Source organism: Neopelma chrysocephalum, unplaced genomic scaffold, assembly GCF_003984885.1.
Source record: "Neopelma chrysocephalum unplaced genomic scaffold, ASM398488v2 Primary Assembly neopelma1_72, whole genome shotgun sequence".
In the NCBI taxonomy this organism is placed as follows: domain Eukaryota; kingdom Metazoa; phylum Chordata; class Aves; order Passeriformes; family Pipridae; genus Neopelma; species Neopelma chrysocephalum.
In genome coordinates, this window is record NW_020897732.1 from 6,148,402 (window position 1) to 6,169,884 (window position 21,483).

At 40.3% G+C, this 21,483-nt stretch overlaps 1 protein-coding gene across 5 annotated transcripts in view; it reads left to right on the forward strand.

Annotated features, from left to right (window-relative positions):
• DIP2C (disco interacting protein 2 homolog C) overlaps positions 1 to 21,483 on the forward strand; it is a 308,236-nt gene that overhangs the window by 162,228 nt on the left and 124,525 nt on the right. For 2 of the 5 annotated variants that reach the window (XM_027686822.1, XM_027686824.1), the window contains exons 2-4: positions 2,927 to 2,998; positions 5,569 to 5,736; positions 15,030 to 15,140. In XM_027686822.1, the coding sequence (XP_027542623.1) occupies positions 2,927 to 2,998; positions 5,569 to 5,736; positions 15,030 to 15,140 (351 nt within the window). The remainder of the gene's footprint in view (positions 1 to 2,926; positions 2,999 to 5,568; positions 5,737 to 15,029; positions 15,141 to 21,483) is intronic. The other 3 variants (XM_027686825.1, XM_027686826.1, XM_027686823.1) reach the window with 2 other exon arrangements.

Here is a 21,483-nt window from a genome sequence, read left to right on the forward strand (position 1 = left end):
GCATTCATTTGCAGTGGAAGGAAGGACATAGACCAAAGATCTTAATATTGTGTTGAGAAAACTGAGTGAATGGTGATTTACTGTAAGAGCAGAGTTTAAGCTCACTTAACTTTTGGTGAGCTGTGTTTAATATGTATTAGGAGCTTGCACATTGAGTTCAACATAGCTTTGAAATGCAATAGTTTAGCATATGTCATAATAAAATTTTAGTGATTAATGAGCTATTGTTTCTAGTATGAAATTGATCTGCCTGAAAAAATACAAGCAAATAGGAATAGTATGAATCCTGATAAATAAAGCATAGTACTTCCCTAGATTGCGTTATACGATTGACTTCCTTCCACCTCAAAATGGTGATAGTGATGCTACAATGGAAATTGTGGTGATTTTATATTTTGCTTTTGCATGGTTTTTATAACTAGCTACCGGGCAATGATGGACATGACTGTAGAAAGTTTAGTGATAATTCCAAATTAATTTGCTATTTGCTCCTGAAAGTTGAAATATTTTAATATTAAACTGTCTCAAAACCTTTTACTGGTGATCTTTTGGTGGAGTCACTGGTCTGGGGAAGAAGTCACTGTTGTTTCTGCTGAGAATGATTCTTTTATGGTGAACTTCAAAAGAGTGAGTCTGGATACCGATATGAATGAAAACTTATTACTGACAAGAGGTAACACTTGATTTTTATTTTTCCCACATTGAGGTAAAAGAAATTACTTGTTCTCGTAATTTCTTTCCATTAAGGAAAATATAGGTTTATAAACTAATGAAAGAAACTTAGGGGAGCAATGGGTGCAGGTTACATGAACAATGTCTGGAATGTATAGCTTGAGGTATCGATTTGCACGTGTATGTAATACCATGTGTGCGGAAAAATAACAAATAGTTAAGCACCTGTTGTTAATAGTTTCATGTCTAAAATGGCATTGCCAACTTGCACATAACACAGTGGATTCTCCTTAGGATATCTCTGTTCTCCTATAAGAGCAATAGTAAAATAAGAAAACAAAATTTTTACTCAAATTAAGATATGTCTGCAATGCGTGAGAATTCGGTGTTGATGAGCCTGGGGAATCAATAGTAATTTGTTTAGTACCAGTTTAAAAGAAAAAATTGTTCATATTTTGTAATTTTCAAATAGAAGCAAACACATTTTTTTCATTGAAACATTTTAATAAAGTGGGTATCTATCATTACTGTCTGGTTTGTGAGAAACTGATGATTACAATGGAGAGGGAGCTTGTTTCACTACTTTGAACACGTGCCAGGAGTGTTCAAAATGAGAAGAAATGTGCTTGAGGAGTCAGTGGGCTTGAACTTTAAAGACTTAGGACCTCTTCCAAGTCTGCCACTTCTTCCCTGTGTAAATATGGAAATGTTATCATTTAAAGTGCTTCACTCTCTCTTTCTTCATTTAAAAACACAGATATTTTAGCTGACTTCTTTTGTAGAGCAGTTTGAGGTATGGTAGTGAAGAGGATAGGTGTTATTTTAAGCACTTTTTTTTAACCAGGGACGAGAGGTTGGCTCAGGACACTGGTAAAGAGGTTTGGAGATTTTTCCTCCTAATTGCTTACTGGAACCATTTCCAACAAAAGGTGTTTCAGCAAGGAGCAACATTTGAAGATGTTTTTATGCAATTATTGATTTCAGACCAGCCCACAGAAAGCTCTATCTAGACATTGGTGCTAATTTACCATCCATTTAGCAAAGCAGCTGGGATTGAAATGAGTATGTATGTTGTTCTCTTGGAAAATGGTGTCCTTAGGTAAAGGTTGAGGATAGGGATGGAAGAGCATAAACAGGCACCTGTTGCTGTATCCATCTGGACATTACTGCCAAAGCACCTCAACTTTTTGTGGTTTCCACCATTCTAAGCCCTCAAATTTTACAAACATAAGAGTCCAGTGGTGCAACTGAACTTCAGCTGCATGATGAGTCTCACAATAGCAGATAGGCTTATTGAAAGTGCAGGGAATAGTGTTATTTAAAAAATCTTATAGTTGTACAATTAGCACACTTCTTAGTGTCTGAAGTAGCTTATATTCAACACAAGCATATATGCATGTATAAAATTCAATATCCAGCTCCAGAGCCAGAAATCTATCTCAGCTTTGATGCTAAACCTCTTCTGAATCTAATAAGACTAAAAGTATATGTTTTGTTCTACATGACTATTTATCCATCATTTTCTGTCAGAAAACTTTTACAGAAAAATATTTTTTAATCTTTACATTAAAAAAAACCCAACACAACTTACCTGGGGAAACTGGAGACACAGTGAAGTGTCATTTTAATTGAATTTAGGAAATACAAACATGTGTCTCCAAAATTTTTTTTTGAGGTACAAGTGGAAAGCTAGACAAAGAGTCTTTATGGTACTGTTTTCTAGTGGATCTGTGGTAATTTGTTTTGTTTTGGCTTTGTTCCTCTTAGTACTGCTTAGAAATTAGCTAAAACATTTATATTGCAGAAATGATATAGCAGCAGTTTCAAGTCTTTTGTGTCTCACATACTTGATTAGAAAAATCCCATTAATGATAGAAAATGCTAATCAGTGATGTGTTTTGCCAGCCACTACAGGCCCACACATTCTATATAATCCATTGTTTATTAACCTAATGAAGGTCATTGTAGCTTTTCAAAGCCTGTGTGACAACGCATCAAAATGGTTTTAAAACTCTGTGCTGCTGGACTTTGGTGCTGGAATAAGTCAAGGCTGGGTATTTACTTGTCAGAATGGCTCCGGCGTAAATTGAGTTTTTTTGGGGAGGAATGATCATACTGTGCTTCTCATTTGTTCATTATAATTGTCACGACAGACAAACAGTGCAGTGGTGGCTAAGCTGATGGTGCTGCCATTAAGCAGCTAGACACTGTCTTTATCCACATCTTATTGATTTTCCTTTTCTTTTCTTGACAGGTGACATCACACAGAAAGGATATGAAAAGAAGAGATCAAAATTAATTGGGGCCTACCTGCCACAGCCTCCCGGTACGTATATCTTTGCTTGCAATATATGAAGATGTTAAGTGTACTGATAGTTGCCACTGTAAAAATCTGCATCTCTGAAGAAATACATGTGGCACAAACAAAGCTATTGTTATGCAGAATAAGCTTATTCCATCCATTTTATGTGTATTTTTATATATATGTCCGCTTTGATGTGTGTGTACATATTTTACATACGTTGGTGTGGGTTTGGCAGTCATGTCTGGAAAACTAAATCAGCCTGGGCTTGTTAGAGAGACATTGTTTGTTGGAAGGAATGCAAGAATACAGAGGAAAACGTGGTGTCCTAACTCATTAACATCTCAACCAAGTAAAGTTTTCTGAACAGAGATATACACAAGAGTGGAAGAAAACCATGGATCTTTGTACTTTCGTCCATTTCTGGGTTTTCTATCCCAGTCTCACTTTTGAAGACACTAGAGAGACCAGCAACATCCCTAGAGTCCAACTTGACCTCTGGCGTGTGAGCAGCTGACCTTTCATACATCCCTGGTCTCAATACTGAGGGGTGGGCTACATGTACTTGCCCAAAAGGTGTAAAAATATCTTCAAACTATATTTAATAATGTATTGCTTCATTGAATTTATTTCATATATATGTACCAGAACTTTCAGAGTTCTTTCACTCTTCTGAAGCACTGGATCATGAAGTTCACTATGTAGTTGGAGGTATTGGTGTAGACCTCTGTTCTGTCTTGGCCTCAGAGGAGTGTGCCAACCCTCTCCTGGCATCTCACTGACCTTACAGAGGCTCCACTTGGGCTTGGCTATCCTCTGAGCCCTGTTTTTCTTGCAGGCCTCGGAACTAGTTTCCTCCTCATTTTACAAAATCTTTCCTTTATGGTGGCATTGATGGGTTTTTATTTAGACTGCTCATGTGTGAAGGCACTGCCTTGTTCACTTCTTCAGGTTTATATCTATTTTCTAGCTCCATAGCAGAATGCTGGTTTTGTGCCTTTGGATTTCACTTGGTCTGCTCCAGTGTTGGGAACTCCACAAAAGACAGCAGTGTTACAGACACCTCTGTTTTCTGAAGTGATACAGCCTGTTTTGAGGGGGTCTGTGACATTTCCTTACCACTGAGAGCCATTAGAGAATGAAACAAATCAAATCAACAGAATTACAATACCAGAGGTGCAGTTTATTAAATTTCTGGGTATTTAGTGATCTGACCAGACTATCAGACATACAGTAGTCTTCACAGTTTGTTCTCATGAGACCTGCTTAGGTTTACTGAGTTGTGGAGAGACTGTTGCTTCACAATAATCTTGAATGCAGCAGTGCTTGGTACCACTATTTTTTCATTTGGTTAGTTGTGACTTTTGTTTCTTCACACAAGCAAGTAGAGCTGTTTCTCCAGAAAGCTCATAGTCTTCTGGTCAAACTGTATCCCTGGCTGAAACTGCTGGGGATTCATCATGCATGCAATGATGAAAGAGAGAATGTGGAGAATCCTCAGGGATTTACCTTTTCAAGGTCTCTATTGTGATATTAAAGTTTTTCAGTGTAAGGAGAAGCAGAGGGATCTCTGTAAGCCAGGTCTATAGTGGAACACATTCAATAATTTTGGATTGAGGATATAGCTGATTTAGGGCTGTTTTAAAGATGGGATGAATAGAGTGAACATTTTCTGCTCAACCACTTAGCAAAAAATCGCGCACTAGGAATGTGGGATATGGATAAGTGAAGGAAGATTATAATAGGAACAAGAGGAGAAGTATTGAAATAATGTCCACTGTTTTCTTGTAAATACATTAAGCTCAATTGTTTAGCTAATGGCTAAGTGAATTATTTTATTATAGTGGAAGACAGTGCTTCTGCTGTATTAAAGTATTTTTTTGTGGAAACAGATATTATTTGTGCTTGGGTCTTTGCTGTCTTTGTACTTTTTTGTTTGTTTTGTTGTGTTACCTTTTGGACAAAACTTGAAAAAGTTCAGTTTTATATTCTCCTTCTAAGACTTTACTCATCTGAACGGCTTGAGGTACCTGCTCACTAGGAAGGGGGAGATGAATCCTTTCCAAGAAGAAATAGGGTAACAAAAGAGATGCTGCCTTTTGTAAGCCTCTGTTAGTATCTCAACAATCACATATGTGACCAACTAATCTTTTTTTTTCTTTTCTTTTGTAACCTATTTTGATGGGGAATGCAAGAATTTATGAGCTTTGATGGACTTGGATCTTGCTATTAGGAGGAAACAGAGGTTTTAGAGATATTTTAAAACAGTATGGAAACGGACATAACTCTTTTGCTGGGATTGGAGGCTTTGGGAAGGGGCAGGGATTTGCATTCTTTGACAGCATTCGACAAACTAAAGGAAATCCAAAGGCAGTTCCCCTCTGTTGGGACATCCTGCACCTTTGCTAGCATTCCTAACGCCCATGTTGGCAGAGTGGAACACTGACCCGCGTTGGCTCCGTGAGTGTCCTGTGGTGTCTGTGCGTGCGTGTGCGTGTGTGCTCTACTGCATGGGGGCAGCAGCTCCACTCGTTGCTGTAACAAATGTAAAAAAACTAAACGTGAATTAATTAGTTTTTTTCGACTTGTTACAGCAGCGAATGGAGCTGCCGCGGTACGGTGTAGACTGCAACACAGTGAAGGAGCTGCCAGAAGAATGCTCCGCACTGCCAACATTGGTGTCTGTGACATCCGGGAAGCGGCCGCTAGAGAGAGAGCAGCCAGCACAGCAGGAAACCGGCCTCTCTTTTATTTTCGTTTTGGTGAGCACGATGAATGTATCTTTTCCAGTCCGTATCTGTATATAACTGTACCTCATCTGGAAGCCTCTGGTAGACACCTACGCCAGTATGATAAACATGGGGCTGCCAGTTGCAAGGCAGGACAACCAAAGGACAACATCTGGGAGGCCGTTGCTGGCTTTCGTCTGCCTAAAAGTGAAGTGATGGGAAGGGAGAAAGAATAGCTCTACTTAGTAACATTTGAGCATATTAACACTTCTCTAGCTTCCATACTGTGGATACTTTGGAGGAGGTTTCATACAACAAGCTGGTGAAACACAGGCAGGCGTGTGTTTTTAATTCCCATTTTGGCACTGCCTTTTCACAGGGCTCTGAACAGGTCCAAGCTCACCAGATTCTGGAGGAAGCTGTAAAAATCTAAGCACCCCTAATACTGTGCTGTTTTCGAGGAGAGATCTTCACCTGAGCTCTACTCACATCCAAACCAGTCAGAAGCAGACTGAATTTTAAGAACAGGCATCAGGCTGGTAGAGCAGACTGGAGAAAGAACATTGTACAGGGCTAGGTCTCTGCAGTGTGAACTGGCAAGGCATGACCCCAGCCATGCCTGCATAGCCGTGCCCTTCCCAGGTACCCATCCTGCCTTCTGTGGGGACTCGTGGCTGGTGGCAGGCATTCTGCTCTCATTCCCTGCATTTATAGCAAGGCTGCAGAGGATTTACAGCCCCTCAAGACGCCAGATTTTCTGTTGCCAACCGTGAGGCACATGGAGGACATCACACTCTTGCCTGTGTGCTTGCCCACACTTCTACAGGCAGTCCAGATGTGGTGTTAGAGACGGCTAGAGGGAAGATAAGCTTTGCAGTTCTGTCAGGACAAGGCATACCTGTAAAAACATTATCTATTTCAGAAACCTTTCTCCACTCATTCTCATGCCAATTTGTCATAAGACTAGGGAGGAGATCCATATGGGATTCTGACTGTATTTGTATTTCTCCTCTTATGTGGGAGCTCTAAGTCAGGTTCCCTCAGTCTGACATGATTAATTTCCTCTGCACAAGATTTTTGCAAAATGGGAATGATTAAGTGTAAATTGCAATTACAGAGTTAACAGTATTAATGATATGAAACCATGTAAGTGCTAAATGTAGGCAGTAGAAGGGTTGACTATAGACATATATGAACACACACAGACATATAATGGTCTTTTTGTCATGCTTATTGAGATGTTGTCATTTTAGAAAGGGAGAACTGTTACTATTTAGGAATGGGACTAATGAATGGTAAAGCTGGGCCACCATGTGATTGATACTCCTCCAGTGATATAGTTCACTCTTAGCTCCCTGTTTCTGAGAGGATAATCCCAGAGAGCATATTGTCACATATGCTGTACAGCAAACGTGCAGTGAGTGACACACAAGGGATGTGTGTGTCACTCAAGGGATGTGGCGGATCCACTGCACATCTGCAGGCTGACTCCGCAGTGCATGCACAGTAGGCCTTGACACATCCAGATGCTGCACAGACTGCACATATGCAAAGGACATTTGTACTGTTCCAGCCAGGCTGTCGAACATCCAGAAATCCGGAACGGATGTGTTGCATTTGGCAGTGTTAATGGGAGAAGGGGTAGGGGGAGCCCCCTTTTTATTTCCCTTTGAATCTCCACCTGCATTAAGTCAGGGAGACAAAAGTACAGCTTTGTTTCCTCAAAATGCTTTCTCAGGATGTCAGTTTGTAGCAGGAGCTGCTCTGTGCACAGAGTAGTTTTTCTTTTCTTAGTGTGCCTGTGTGTCTTACATCTAAAAAACATACTGAATTCGGACCTTTATATCTGTACATATATCCCACTCCCTCTTGTGCAGTGACCTTTCTCTTGCTATCTCTGTAGAGGAACTATGACAGCCAAGAGCTGAAAGAATAACCATTTAAATAGACATTTATTTTAGAATAACTTTCTGAAGATTATCTTGATTCAATCACTCAGTTCTGGGTAAGATAACGTGGACAGCTGCATGCGCGCTATTGAGAGAAACCCTCCCTAGAAGAAAAATAACTAAATTACCTGCATTCCCCATAAGCTGTGGTTTTGCCCAATTTGCTTCCAGTCTTTTGCCAGGAAATTTGATTATTCATTCACAGAACAGAGACAATGTTGTTATCAATTAAGCTTTGCTTCTAACAGCTTAAACATGGGTGGTTCATTCTCTCTTAATGAAGTGCTGTGTCTACACTAGATTGCTTTCTGTAATTTCCCATCATTGGTACCACCAATGTAGCTCTATTTGTAGTGTAACCATGTAGACCAGTCATCAGTGCTTTATTTATTATGGCTAATAAATCTGTGAGATGCAGTGCTTAAAAGGCACCTGCTGCTCCTTTCACAGGCCTAGAGACAGATCGCTGCACTTCCTGCTGCTGGAGCCCCAACAGCACCAGCCTGGGGACATTTCAAGCTACACAGTGCAGAGAAGATAATACATTTGCACAGAAGATCCCTTTACCTTACAAAGGAACAATTTTCTGTAGAATTACAGGAACCAATTTCCATAGCCTCTGTCATTAGCATGACACATATATTAATATATATCTGTAATGTGTGCATACATTTGCATACTTTTCTGTGTGTTTGCGTGCATGCATTTGCTTTCAACTATTTCTGCTGCTAACCCTTTGGGCACTCCAAGTAAACTTGGTGATTACAATTTCATTTTCTCTTCCACAGACATTATTTGGATTGCAACATTATTTGGATTGCAAAGAAATGTTTAAACAAAGGTTGATTCTGGAACTGAAAAAATACCCTCATGTATTCATTTTATTAACACTAACAAGTGTTCCTATCACATCTGCCTTACTAATTCTTGAAGATCTTATCAAGGGATAACCATGATGGGGCATTTCAGAGCACGTATGTGTGTTGAGAACATGTATCTCATCTCCTTGAAAGGCATATGCATTGGACAACACATGGAAACAGTGTGACAGATGTTTCACAGATGAGAAACTGTGGCATGTAGACAAATGCTTAGTAAGGTTTGGGTTTAAAGAAGAGTTTTGGTTTGAACTGGTGGATGGTTTGCAGAGCCTAGTTTGGTTAAATAGGAAGGCGCAGAAAGCATCTGAGAACTGGTTACTGCTTTGGTTTTGCTACTCTACTGAGAGCCCAGTTACCATTCTTTGTTTTTTGGGCATCTCTGTTTTCTATCCTGCACCATAACCTCATAATAGTAAACCTTGTTCAAACACAGAGCAAAAAAAATACCTTTCTTCACTTTTCACCCTAATATTAAGGCCAAAAAATGACTGTAAGGGAAGAAATGAGTACATGATGAAATCAGTTAGTAATGCAGGTAGTGGTTTCAGCACTCAGCATGATATTTTTCGTCCGAGAGGATATCTTTAGTACGCATCAGAGTTGGAGTGTTTTTCAAAGAATTTGAAGATTTCCAGTAAAATATCTGTTGAATGGCAATGGACACCATCTGCTGAACACAAGAGCATAGGGGGAAACATGAAAGTTGCTTTAAAAATCTTGACAAATGGGTGAGGAAAGACGGCTCAGTCAGACGTGAGCGATGGAGGGTAGAAAGGAAGTGCTTCACTGAGGGCTGGGGCAGTGGAGGTAGAGCCCGTGGAGGTGTTTGAAGAGCTGGGTGCCACTGTCAAAATGAGAAATTGCTGGGATTCACAATGCTGCCCAAATTTGTCTGCAGTATGAGTTGACCAGCACATTGGTGAATGTGTTTGCTGTGTGAATAGGTAGCCTTCTCCTAAGAGAATCTTCAGATGGTACCCTGAAGCTGTGTGACTGTCTAAAGAACAATGGAAATCAAACATCACATGTGAATTGGAGCTGTAATGTGATGTCCACTGTCACTAAGATAAAGGAGAGAAAAAAAGAGGCCTGTGATATCCATATTAAACTTGAACTGAAAGCTAAAGCTTGCAAGGAAATGCTGGAAGGCAAAATTGAGATTGTAATAAGGAAAGAAGGAGATCAGTTTGAAATTTGTGGTTTGTTTGAAATCAGGACCAAGTGCGGAAGTAAGCTCATCTGTGAAGGAAAAATTGTAAATTAAACAAATCTAATCAGAAATTCGAGTTTTTCCAGATTTATCTCGCAGAAAGTCTCTCCACTTTCCTGGATGTCTTTGGTTAGAAGAATTGCATTTTAAATCTCCTTTGGCTTATCCAGTAAATTCATTACTTACTTGTATATTTGATGGGAAGAGTGAAATAACATTCTGAGCAAGAAGTTCCGTGGGGATGGTGTGACATTTAGCCTGTTTACAAAATACACGATGTGTTCACCACCTGGCTTTGCTTTTAAAGCTGAGACATCAAGCATTGCATAGAAGCTCAGGAAATACTGTGAAGAGAAGGTAAATACCATTTCTTAAAACTGCACTGCAAGCACTGTTTGCCTTCCTTCCCACTGGCCCTGGAGTTGTTGAGTTTATCCTACAGCTCTCTCTCCTGGGGGGCACACACTGTAAGTTAGTTTTAGAACAATAAATGTAACCTGTGTCTAAGAATGCCTTCCTTCTATTTCTTGTCAATTTGACATTTCAGCTTTTAGATATTTTTAGATTCAAAAATTTCACACAGGCATAGGAATAAGAGATATATCAAAGCAGCTTGTCAGCTGTCATTAAGGAAACAATTGTCCTCTGTTGGAGAGGGCAATGCAGCTATTGCCACACTATCAGCCCATAGCACTGCAATTTAGCTACGAAAAGAAGTAATAAAGAAGGGAAGAACAAAGAGGTGAAGGCAAAAAAAAAAAAGGAGGTGAAGCCTGGTTCCAGCTGACAGTTCTGTACCTTCCATGCAGTTAAAGCTATCCAGCTTGCAGTAGTATTGCTTAAATAGCTTTACTGAGGCTCTTGCATTTTCAGCTAAATACAGTCAAGACAGGACCCAGCTTGCAGATTAGGATTTGTGGATTGATATATCTGCATTAAGTTGTCTGCCTATGAACCTTATATTTAAGCTTCCATTCTTATGTGAAGAGACACAGTTAATTCAGTTGATGAAACCCAGAGAGCTTTTCAGTTTATTCAAAAGCAGATACCTCCACTGACCACCTGCGTACCTCTCAAGGCTTCACTGGGCTTATGTAGTTGCCTGAAGATAGGTGTCTAATAGTGTTCAGGATTTCTTGTGGTACAGGAGACATCTGCACAGAGCAAGGACACGTAAAACAAGACTTAAAGGGAATAATATGCCATTCTGGTCAAGCCAAGTGTCATAGCCCACAACATCTGAAAATAAGTTGGACACCTTTCTTTAGAATTCTGAGTCCTGGTCTAGGTCTCTGTTTTTCATAATGGGAGCTTGCTTAGTTTAAGCACCTTCTTGTAGACACCCAAATATAGGTGTCTTAATCTGCAAGCTGAATCCCGCATTAGCAGCATTAGCTTGTATTAAGAATGTGGCTGTTTGCTCTAGTGCACCTGTTGATGCTTATGTGAAATGTGATGACCGTAAAGGCTGATTTCTCAGCCTTTCATATAAAACATCCGTGTTCCAGGCATATATATTTTGCTAAAATTCTTTGTGGCTTGTGACAAGTCAATCGCTAGTGCTAAGTAGAACATGTTATTATTAAGAATGATGCCAATTTGACAGTGACTGCGATTGTGTCTGCACACAGGACACTGGTGTGACACTGTCCTTTCTTTTAGAAAAGCCATTCATTGCTCTACTGTCCTGAAATTTAGGAATTGATCCAAGTACAGATTCTCAAAGCCCATTATGCCACCGCTTCCACCGATTCACAAATGCATCTGGGCGAAGCTGCACTTGAACAAGCATTAGCACTTAACTCACAGACCCTTGTGCTAGCTGTGAAAGCCATCAATTTTTGGGGTTTAGTTATGTTCAGAAGTAGAAGTGGGAAAAAAAAACGATGCTTGTTATTGCACTATACCACCAGAGCCTTCATGGAGGTGAACGATTCGGCTGTTAACACCGCTTCGCTATTTATGGCAACAATTCACTGATTTCATGGTACTCATTATTCTGCATGGCTTTTACTCCCACCCATCGCTCAGGAATGGCAGCGTGTAGGTTTTCCTATTGTGCACTTTGTCTCACACCATCACTGGTGCCGTGCGAGGGAGCGGGTGCACGGGAAGCCAAGCTGTGAGTCCAGGCGATGCCAGCTAATTCCTGCTCCAGCCCCTTCAGCAGGGAACTGTCATCCAGTTTCTTGCTCTCTCTCCAAAGTTGGGCAGTGCTTTCTCTTTTCGCACGTTAAAGGAACGTAGTATGAAGAGGTCTCCCCACAGGTGGCTGATGGAGAGCTTCTCCTCAGTATTTTAGTGCAGCATTAACTTCCTCATGGTTAATTGGTGCTATCAGTGAGCCGAGTTCACGTCCTGCTCCATACAAGTAGAGGTTTAGTCACTGTTTTTATATATATGGGAAACTGGGAAGTAAAGCCGTCAAATAATCCCCACAGCTCATAAATACAGAAGACATTTTTGTATTCTTATTTAGTTTTTTATGACCTTGAATGACTATTAGTGCAGGATGTTGAGGCTCTCTCTTTCCTGATTCTATGAAGAAAATCCATATTACCAGTTGGGTCACAACTGATTTACTTAGAAGAACAAACACGTGAATGCAAAGTAAAGGGAAGTAAAGTAGGGGAAGTGTCTCAGTTTTAAGATTAGATGAGAGAATTGTGGATCTTTAGTAAGAACAAGAAGCAGCATGACGTCCATGGTGAGCTGGAGAAGGGAAGAGCCCTTGGCAGCATCAGGGAGTGCTGTGAGCGGCAGTGCTGCCAGGCCAATTGTGTGTCCTGCTGTCTTCTGCCACAGCAGGGGAAGCATTTGATGTCACTTTATGTGCACTGTCTTTTTCACACCTGGAAAAAGATCTTTTTACATTTCCCAGAGCTGCAGAAGAAGAGACTGAGACACTTGAGGTGTCTCACAACCACTAGGCCAGGAAAAGGAAACCACAGGCTTGAACGTATTTTATCCAATGACTTTCAGGTCTGCCTGAAAAATCTCCCTCCTGCAGCAGCTGCGCACCTCTGAAACTGATGCTTTTGCTCACAATTTAATTTCTCCTTCTCTAGTTTTCTTTACTTTCTCTTCTTTAGTTTTCTTTAATTTCTCTTCTTTAGTTTCTAAAGCCTATTGTTGTTTGAAAGATGCAGTTAATCCCCTTTTCCTGTATCATCACGATGTTGTACTGAAGTGGCAACTCCTCAATTATCTTTGTTTTTCTCCACATGCCATTGCCCTACACAAGTCATTTGCATGGGAAGCGTGGCACTGCTTTTTTCACAAACCTCTGTCACGCAGCAGCAGTGTTAGGTCTACAATTTTTGGGTGTGTTTTTTTAGGATTTTTGTAAATATATGTGATTTTTAGAGATTGTTTCATTCCTGACAATGTGGATGGGGACTGAGATGAATAATGATGCTTAGCATCCCATACGGACTGAAAGATAATTTTTGGAAAAATTTCAACCAAAATTAATTTTATTATTAACTATGTATTACTCATTTTCAGGGTGACCAAATAAAGAAGGAAAAATTCTGAGTATAAAAATGAGGCAAAAGTATTTATTTTGATTATTTCAGTGATTCAGAAGTCAAGTTCACCTGCCTTAAAGAATACAAGGGCAAGAGAAATTACACAGTACTGTATGTGGAGACAGAGGAGTTAAATGAAGACATGTTATTTGATTTAAGAGTGTGAATTATTAATCACAATCTGAGTAGAAGAAAATTTATGGATTCATTCTGTCTTTTAGGCGCCTATGAGATTTTACTCCAAGTATGTTTTTTAGCCAACCAGCCATTTTTCCACAAAATCAAAGCAGACTTGACATTGCTGATATTCCAAAGATTTAAAAGAGAAACTGGATTTTGAGTGCAGTTTGTTTTCACAAAGAACTAAGCATACAATGCCAACTTTTTTTTTTTTTTAAATATGCTTTTTAAAGAGCCTGTTGAAACCTAACTGAGATTGATTGAAGTCATCACAGCATTTTTGGTTGATTTGTATTCTACATAAAAATTATTGTTTCCACAAATGTAAACGCTTATCCTCTCCAGTAAGCTGGCATTGAGTAGTTCAGAAATAGTAGTGGAGAGATTGTACATTGTGTTTTAATTGAAAAATATGAACATATTTACATGCGTTGTTTTGTTGAATCCAATTTCAAATTATTAGTCATCCATTTGAACCCTAAGCACAAGAGGCCAGTTTTACTTCTGTTTTAACAGTTACACATAGTGTGTAACTACTTCTTAAAGGCAAAAAAACCCATAAGAAAGCATCAATTTATTTTTTTCAGGTACTCCTTGTTCTTTACCCTTGTGCATCACAGCGCCCAAGGCCCTGTGCTTTGTTAGCTCAAACCTGAATGCATCGTTTACTGGGCTTGTCTGCTCAGGTTCTTCTCTGGAAGAGAGCAGGGTACCATATTATGCCACTATTACAGATGCAGGTTTGCTTTCTTTTCCTATTGTTTGTTTGAACTTTTCTGTGTAAGTAATTGCCTTCACTCTTCTCTGGAAGTTGTCAAGGAACATCAGTTTCTAGAAGTGTTTATCTATGATGCTGTTGTCATACCACTACTGTAATTTTAAGAAGCCTTCAAGAAAATACTATAAAAAAAGAAAGCAAATTCACTATGAGAAAGGGATGAATAAAAGGTTTCAGTCTAAAAATACTGATATTTAGGCCCAGCATACTGAGATGCTGCAGGTATATATATTACAAGGCTACTTTTATTATTTCACTGGAATAGGTTGCTATTTTCAGCCTGGTTTGGTGCAGTTATTGTTTGCCTTCTGGCCCTTGGTAGCTAAAAATGCCTATAGATATTACTGTATTTTCCACAGGTTAGTATTGTGTTGTCACCAGCTGATATCATCCAACCAGATGAGGTTTTAGATGATACACACGGGCTAGGCTTTCTTACAAACCAATGTGCAGGAAGGTTTCAATATCTATTGCAATGGTGTCTGCCTTCATTAGCTCATTAAAATATTTCCTAAATACTGCTTAAAGAAAAGTCATCTGTTTGGGGGGAAAAAAAATCTCCAAGCTTACTATCTGTGTGCTCTTCTTATGTTGTCCATTACCCTGCAAAAATGGTTCCTTAAAGGCAATCAGGAAAATAACCACACCAGAAAAGCTGACCAGAGGCGAGTAGTGTGTATTGACATGACGTGCACTGAATGTTCATTTTCTGCTTCTAGTGTATGCTTAACTCCCCCTCACTATAAATCTTCAAAAATTCAATCAGAATGAGCTGTTTGGTTTCTTTTATTATTGCAGGAGTGGACCAGGCATTACCACAAGAACGTCGAACTCCTGTTACTCCGTCCTCTTCCTCTCGATATCACCGTCGCAGGTCCTCAGGGTCACGGGATGAGCGCTACAGGTCGGGTAAGTGGAACTGAAGACCCCAGAATTGGAATGAAATGTGTAAATGTCTGGTTCTGTTCTTTCGTTTTTTAAAAAAGAATTTTGTTGTAAACTCATGTAGCTCTATATGGGAAGCATTCATTGTATGAACACAGAGGAATGTCCAAGCATGCGGAGGTGGAGTTGCAAAGCCAAAGTACAACTGGAATCGATTCGGGCAGCAAATGTGAAGGGAGGCAAGAAAGCTTTCTGCAGGCACATCAGTAACAAAAGGAAGACAGGAGGAAACATGGGCCCACTCCTGAATAGGGCAGGGGACCAGGTCACAAAGGGCATGAAAAAGGCCAAGGCACTTAATGCCTTCTTTGCCTTGATCTGTACTGATGAGACTTGTGTTCAGGAATCCAAGGCATCTGAGACCAGTGGGAAAGTCTTGAGCAATGAAAACCTACCCTCTGTGAAGGAGAATCAGGACAGGGAATATTTGAACAAATCAAATGAGCAGAAATCCATGGGACATGATGGAATGCATCATTGACCAATGTCATCATTAGTCCACTCTCAACTCCTTGAAAAGTTGTATCAATCAGGGAAGGTTCCCAAGGACTGAGAGCAAGGAAGATTCCTTCCTATCTTCAAGAATGGCAAGAAATAGCATCTGGGAAACTACAGGCCAGCCAGACTCATCTCAATCTCTGAGAAGGTGGTGGAGCAAATAATCCTGGAAACTGTTTTTAAATATATGAAGGACAAGGAGGTTACTGGGAGTAGACAGCATGGATTTATAAAGCGCTGTTACTAGGTTGGTCAGTTCATGCTCAATCAACCTAATAGCCTTCTACAATGAGAGGACTGCCTTGGAGGTGGAGGGAAGAGCAGTGGATGTTGTTTGCCTTGACTTTAGTGAGGCTTTTGACAGTATCTCTCGTAAAATCCTCCTTGAGATACTGGTGATGTATGGATTAGATAAGTGGACAGTGAGGTGAACTGAAAATTGGCTGAAGTGTTGAGCTTTGAGAGTTATGATCAATGGCACAAAGTCCAGCTGGACACCAGTCTCTAGTGGGGTGCTTTGGGGGTGAATGCTGGCTCCAGTACCTCTTAATAGCTTCATCAGTGACCTTGTTGGTAAGACAGAGCGCACTCTTCCCACATTGGCAGATGATCCCAAACTGGAAGCAGTGGTTGATTTACCACAAGTGTGTAATGCCATTCAGAGGGATCTGGGCAGGCTGGAGGAGTGGGCAAACAGGAATACAGTGAAGGTTGACAAAGGGAAATGCAAAGTCCAGTGCCTGGGAAGGAATAACCCCATGCACTCAGACAGCTTGGGGCTCACTGGCTGGAAAAGCAGCGAAGTTCTGGTAGACATGAGCTAGGAGGGTGTTCTTAGGGCAAAGCCCTCTTGGGGCTGCACTTTGAGGAATGCTGCCAGCGGATCAGGGGAGGTGATCCTTCCCATCTGCTCAGCACTGGTGAGGCACACCTGGAATGCTGGATCCAGTGTTAGGCTCCCCAGTACAAGAGGGATACGGATGTACTGGAGTGAGTCCAACAAAAGACCACAAAGATGATTAACAAATAGAGCCTGTGATATGTGAGGAGAGGCTGAGAGAGCTGGGATTGTACAACCTGGGGAGTGATCTTGTCCACATATATAAGTACCTGATGGGGGAATTAAAGAATATGGAGGCAGACTCTTCTCACTGGTGTCCAGTGACAGGACAAGAGACAGCTGGCACAAACTGAAATATGAAAAATTCCATGTAAGCACAAGTAGAAACTTTTTTACTCAAATAATGGTCAAGCACTGGCACAGGTTGCCCAGAGAGGTTGTGATGCCTCCATTCTTGGAGCTGTTCAAAACCCCATTAGATGTGGCCCCAAGCAATCTGCTGTAGATAACCCTCCTTAGAGCAGGAAGTTGGACCGGATGATCTCCAAAGGTTCCTGCTGACCTATTCCAGTTTGTGGTTCTGTGGCACAGCTGGATTTTACTGTACTGATTCTAGTTCAGTGAATACCATAAGAAAAATATTTAATTTGAAGTATAGCAAGTTGGGAACATCATTATGCCTAAATAGAATCACTGATTAAAGGCAGATACAATTAATTTCAAAGCTCAACAAAAGAGTAAAACCTTATTTCCAGATGAATGGGATCCAACTCTCTTCATGATGTTGCTCCAGATATAACACAAAGTGAAGGAAGTGATTGGTTTATTACTGGTTTTTAACAGCCTCGACAGGAAGGATATTGAAGTGCTGGAGCATGTTCAGAGAAGGGCAATGAAACTGGTGAAGAGTGTGGAGCATAGGTCTTATGAGGAGCAGCTGAGGGAGCCGAGGGTATTTAGCCTGGAGAAAAGGAGGCTCAGGGGAGACCTTATCACTCTCTAAAACTACCTGAAAGGAGGTTGTGGTGAGGTGGGTCTTGGTCTCTTCTCCCAAGTAAGAAGAGATGGGACAAGAAGAAATGGCCTCAAGTTGTACCAGGTGAGATTTAGATACGATATTAGGAAAAATTTCTTCACTGCAAGGATGGTCAAGTTGTCAGTTATTGAAACAGGCTGCCCAGGGAAGTGGTGGAACCACCGTCCCTGGAAGTGTTCAAAAGGCATGTGGATGTGGCACCTGGGGATGTGGTTTGGTGGTGAACTCGGTAGTACTGGGTTAATGGTTGGTCTCGGTAATCTTATCTTTCCCAACTTTAACAATTCTGTGATTCTATGAAGGAAAAGTGAGCTCTGAAACTTCTTTACTCGTACCTTTGAAGGCATAAACTGGACGTACTACACCTTAGCTAGATGAAGGCTAGGTGTGCTCAGCTGTTGTTTCAACTGCTATAGGGACTGCTGCAGTGTAAACATCCTTTCCAGGTGACAGCCAGAGGCCATGGACTGGTTCGTCTGGTCTTGCAGCTGCAGGATGAGGGAGCTAAAGACAGCAGCACACCTTTTTGGCAGAGAGACCCTTGTGAGCTGAGAGTCATAAGCCAGGACCTGGTGGCTATGGAGGGTGCCAAGGAGCTGACTGTGGAAGGTCTGGATTGTGTTTGAGAGATGCATCTTTCTGGATGCAGTCAGACTCATTGTGCTGACACAACTGGAAAATTATAGAGAACTCCTTATTAAAGCTTTTGTAACATGTCTCTGGTTCATTGCATTAGTCAAAGAGCTTGCCAGTCCCATTTAAAGGAAAATTAAATGATAAATGTGTCAGAGAAAGTTCATGTGTGTCCAGGCCATTTTGATAAATTTTTAAAACTCCCCTCTCCCTTCAGAAACCTTGGGTTCATACTGTAGATGCTGCCAATTTTTTGTTGAATAATGGTTGTGGTATCTGCATGATAATTCCTTGATATATAAGCTCCTAGAAGCTTCTCCAACATTACACTAAAAATGGTCTGATTTTTACCCAGTGTTTTTAAATAGGTAAAAAAATACTATTCCTGAACTTGTCTAATTTGTGGGCGTGCAACACATGGTCCTCGAACATCCAAGCTGTGACTCTCCAGAGCAGTTCTGTTAAAAACATGTGCATTTGACTGTGTGTTGAAAGTTGTCTGCTTCAGCTATGCATGCCATTTGTAAACTAAGATGTTGAGTCAGTTTGGGGATGGGCAAAAGGAAACATCATGCACAGCTTCCCTGTGCCTCTTCTGAGCCCCCAGGAGTGCTCTGAGTTGGTGTTTCTGCTCCTTTTTTTTCAGTTGCTGCCTGCTGCCTTAAAAGGAAGGCATTTGTTCAGTGAAATGGTGCATAAGGTCCTGCCTTAGGGATAGGGCGAGTTGTTGTAATCATATATATATATATATATATATATATATATATATATAAATAATGAAGACACAAACTTTGTTGCTGAGAGGGAAAGTAATGAATTGAGTGTAAAGGGTTGTTATAAGTGCAGCAGTCTCACTTTAGGAGAGTCAGGACTATATTACAAATGCAGATCTTTCTTGCTGCTGCGAAAATGTCCTCATTTTTAAAACTGAAAAGCCTGACAGTATGTTGGGGACTTGTGGCAGGGCTTTGAATTCCTACATTGGTTGTTGTGTAGCATAACTCCTCAGTGAGTCATTGAGCTCTTCAGCAAATTGGTTTGAACACTTCCTGCATCTTCACTTGCTTAAGAGAAAACAGTATGGAGCAAATGTCAGTGAAGGTAAATGTAAACATACATTTCAATTTTGAAAAGTTATCAGATCATTTTCAAATTTACTTTCAGAGGAGCTTTGCTTAGATACAGTGCAATGTTCCTACCCTGAACTATGTTCTCCCCGTCTGTACTTTGCCCCTGTAAGATCAGAAGCCTGTTTCTTTCTTGGTCTGTAATTCATACTCTCTATTACTGTAGGTTGCAAACTTGCAAGTCAGATTTTGTTCTGGTTATCTCGTTTTCAAATTCAGATTTGCTTCAGGTAGAAACCTTTGTTTTGCTTGTTGTTTTGCTGTGCTTAATACTTCAGCATCTCTGCTCTGATCACATTGTGATTGTTAGATCCTAGCTGTTACCCCGTTTCAGTGTTTGTTATCATATTTGGCACATCTCCTTGGAAAAGGCCCAAAAGAAAATGAATGCACAGTCTTTAACCAATAAGGAATTCACTTCTAGGAAAACATTTCCCTTCCTTGGTGTTTTTGCACAATTTATTTCAATTAACATCTGTAAACAGATCCTCCATTCCAACTCTGATCAAAGTACTTTTCTGTCTCTTCTTGGTGAGGTTTTCCTAATTGAAAGTCTAAGATTCTGAAAGTCATCCACTTCTCCTTCCATGCCTTTGCTTTTTACATAGATTGAGATGTCAGCGAAGATTGTTTAATGAACTCTCTTTGGAGACTCAAAATTATTGCTACCACTAATACCACCTTCAACTTTTGCTCTTTTATTATGGAAAATGTCAGGCTGTGACATTTTAAATCCCTACCTATTTTCTTACTTCAGTCTTTATTATTATTATTATTATTGTTATTGTTATTATTATTATTATTTCATTAATGTAATAGAATTTTTAGCACTGTAATTGTGAAAACCTGGTTTCTATGATTTTTATATTCTAAATAAAATTGAATCTTGAGTTTATGGAAGCTATTTTTTCCCCTAAATGTTCCTGGTACATTTTGTGTTTCAAGACAATTTGATTTTAGAATTCAACCTACATTGGAAATTTAGTCTAATTCTTTAAAACCGAAAAGGTTTAAAATTCCTTGGCTGCTTTTTTTCATACAGGAAGGGATCCTAAAATCATTATGTTTCAAAAAGTCAGCTTTGATAATTTTTTTGATGCCTAAAGAAATAGATAATGCTGTAAGTGTAGTAAATGAATCAGTGCAGGGTTAAGCTATATTATTTACTTTATACAAATGTGGCAAATAGTTTCACTGATTTTAATCCGAAAGCATTTTTTAATTTGTTTATTACTGAATTTAAAAAGATCAATTATATTTACTCACTTTGAAACAGCATTTGCAAAGGTTTTTCAATGTAGATCATGGCAATGTTTTTCTCTTACCAGCTACCATTCCTTATCGTGTGCTTGTACTATAACATTGTCTGGGGGCTCAAGATGACGCTGAAGCCAAATGTTCCTATAGGCTGGATCAGTAACTTTGGCCAAGAGGCTTTCCTGGCCAGTGGATTTTCAGGCAAGAAAGGTCAGTCAGAGGAAAGCAGGCTTGCACTGCACTTCTGGCTCTGCGTGTGGAATGTCAGCATCAGGCTTGGTCTGGCTCGAGTGATGGGACTGCAAAATCAGGCACAGACTGGAGTATGAGTTAGTAATGGTCATGTAGATTTAGCTGCAGTTGGACAAACAGCTTTGTTTCCTTAGTAACATTTAGAAACTAGGTTTCTCAAATACTTCTGGAAGCTGCAAGTCCATGAATTTGGTATGGTGGGTTGAGATAAGGAGATAGGAATTATGTGATGGAGTAGGCAGTGGCTAATCTGAACGACAGCTTTCACACCCTTGCCATGCCATCTAAATGAGCTAACTCAGTTGAAGACTGAGATTTTTGGAGGATCTTGTCCTTACATGCCCTCCATACAGTCACTAGGGACCTGTTTGCTCTCTGGTTAGCACTGACTGCATTCTGCTCCTGCTAATGTTGAATCCCTCATAGAAGGACCTGAAGCTTCTGACACCATTATTTAAAACACCACTGTATAGGCTGTCTTGCTTTTGGAAGAATGGTCTTTAAGCACTGATTTGGTGCTTAAAATAGTGCCCTGTAACCCCTCCACAGTGTTGCCCTGAAGTTGTCCTTCGCGAGTTTGGCCCCTTGCCTGTGGCTGCCTGTTGTGGTGGCCTGAAGCAGAGCTGGGCTCTGCTGCCACATAAAGGCTGCAGTGCAGTACAG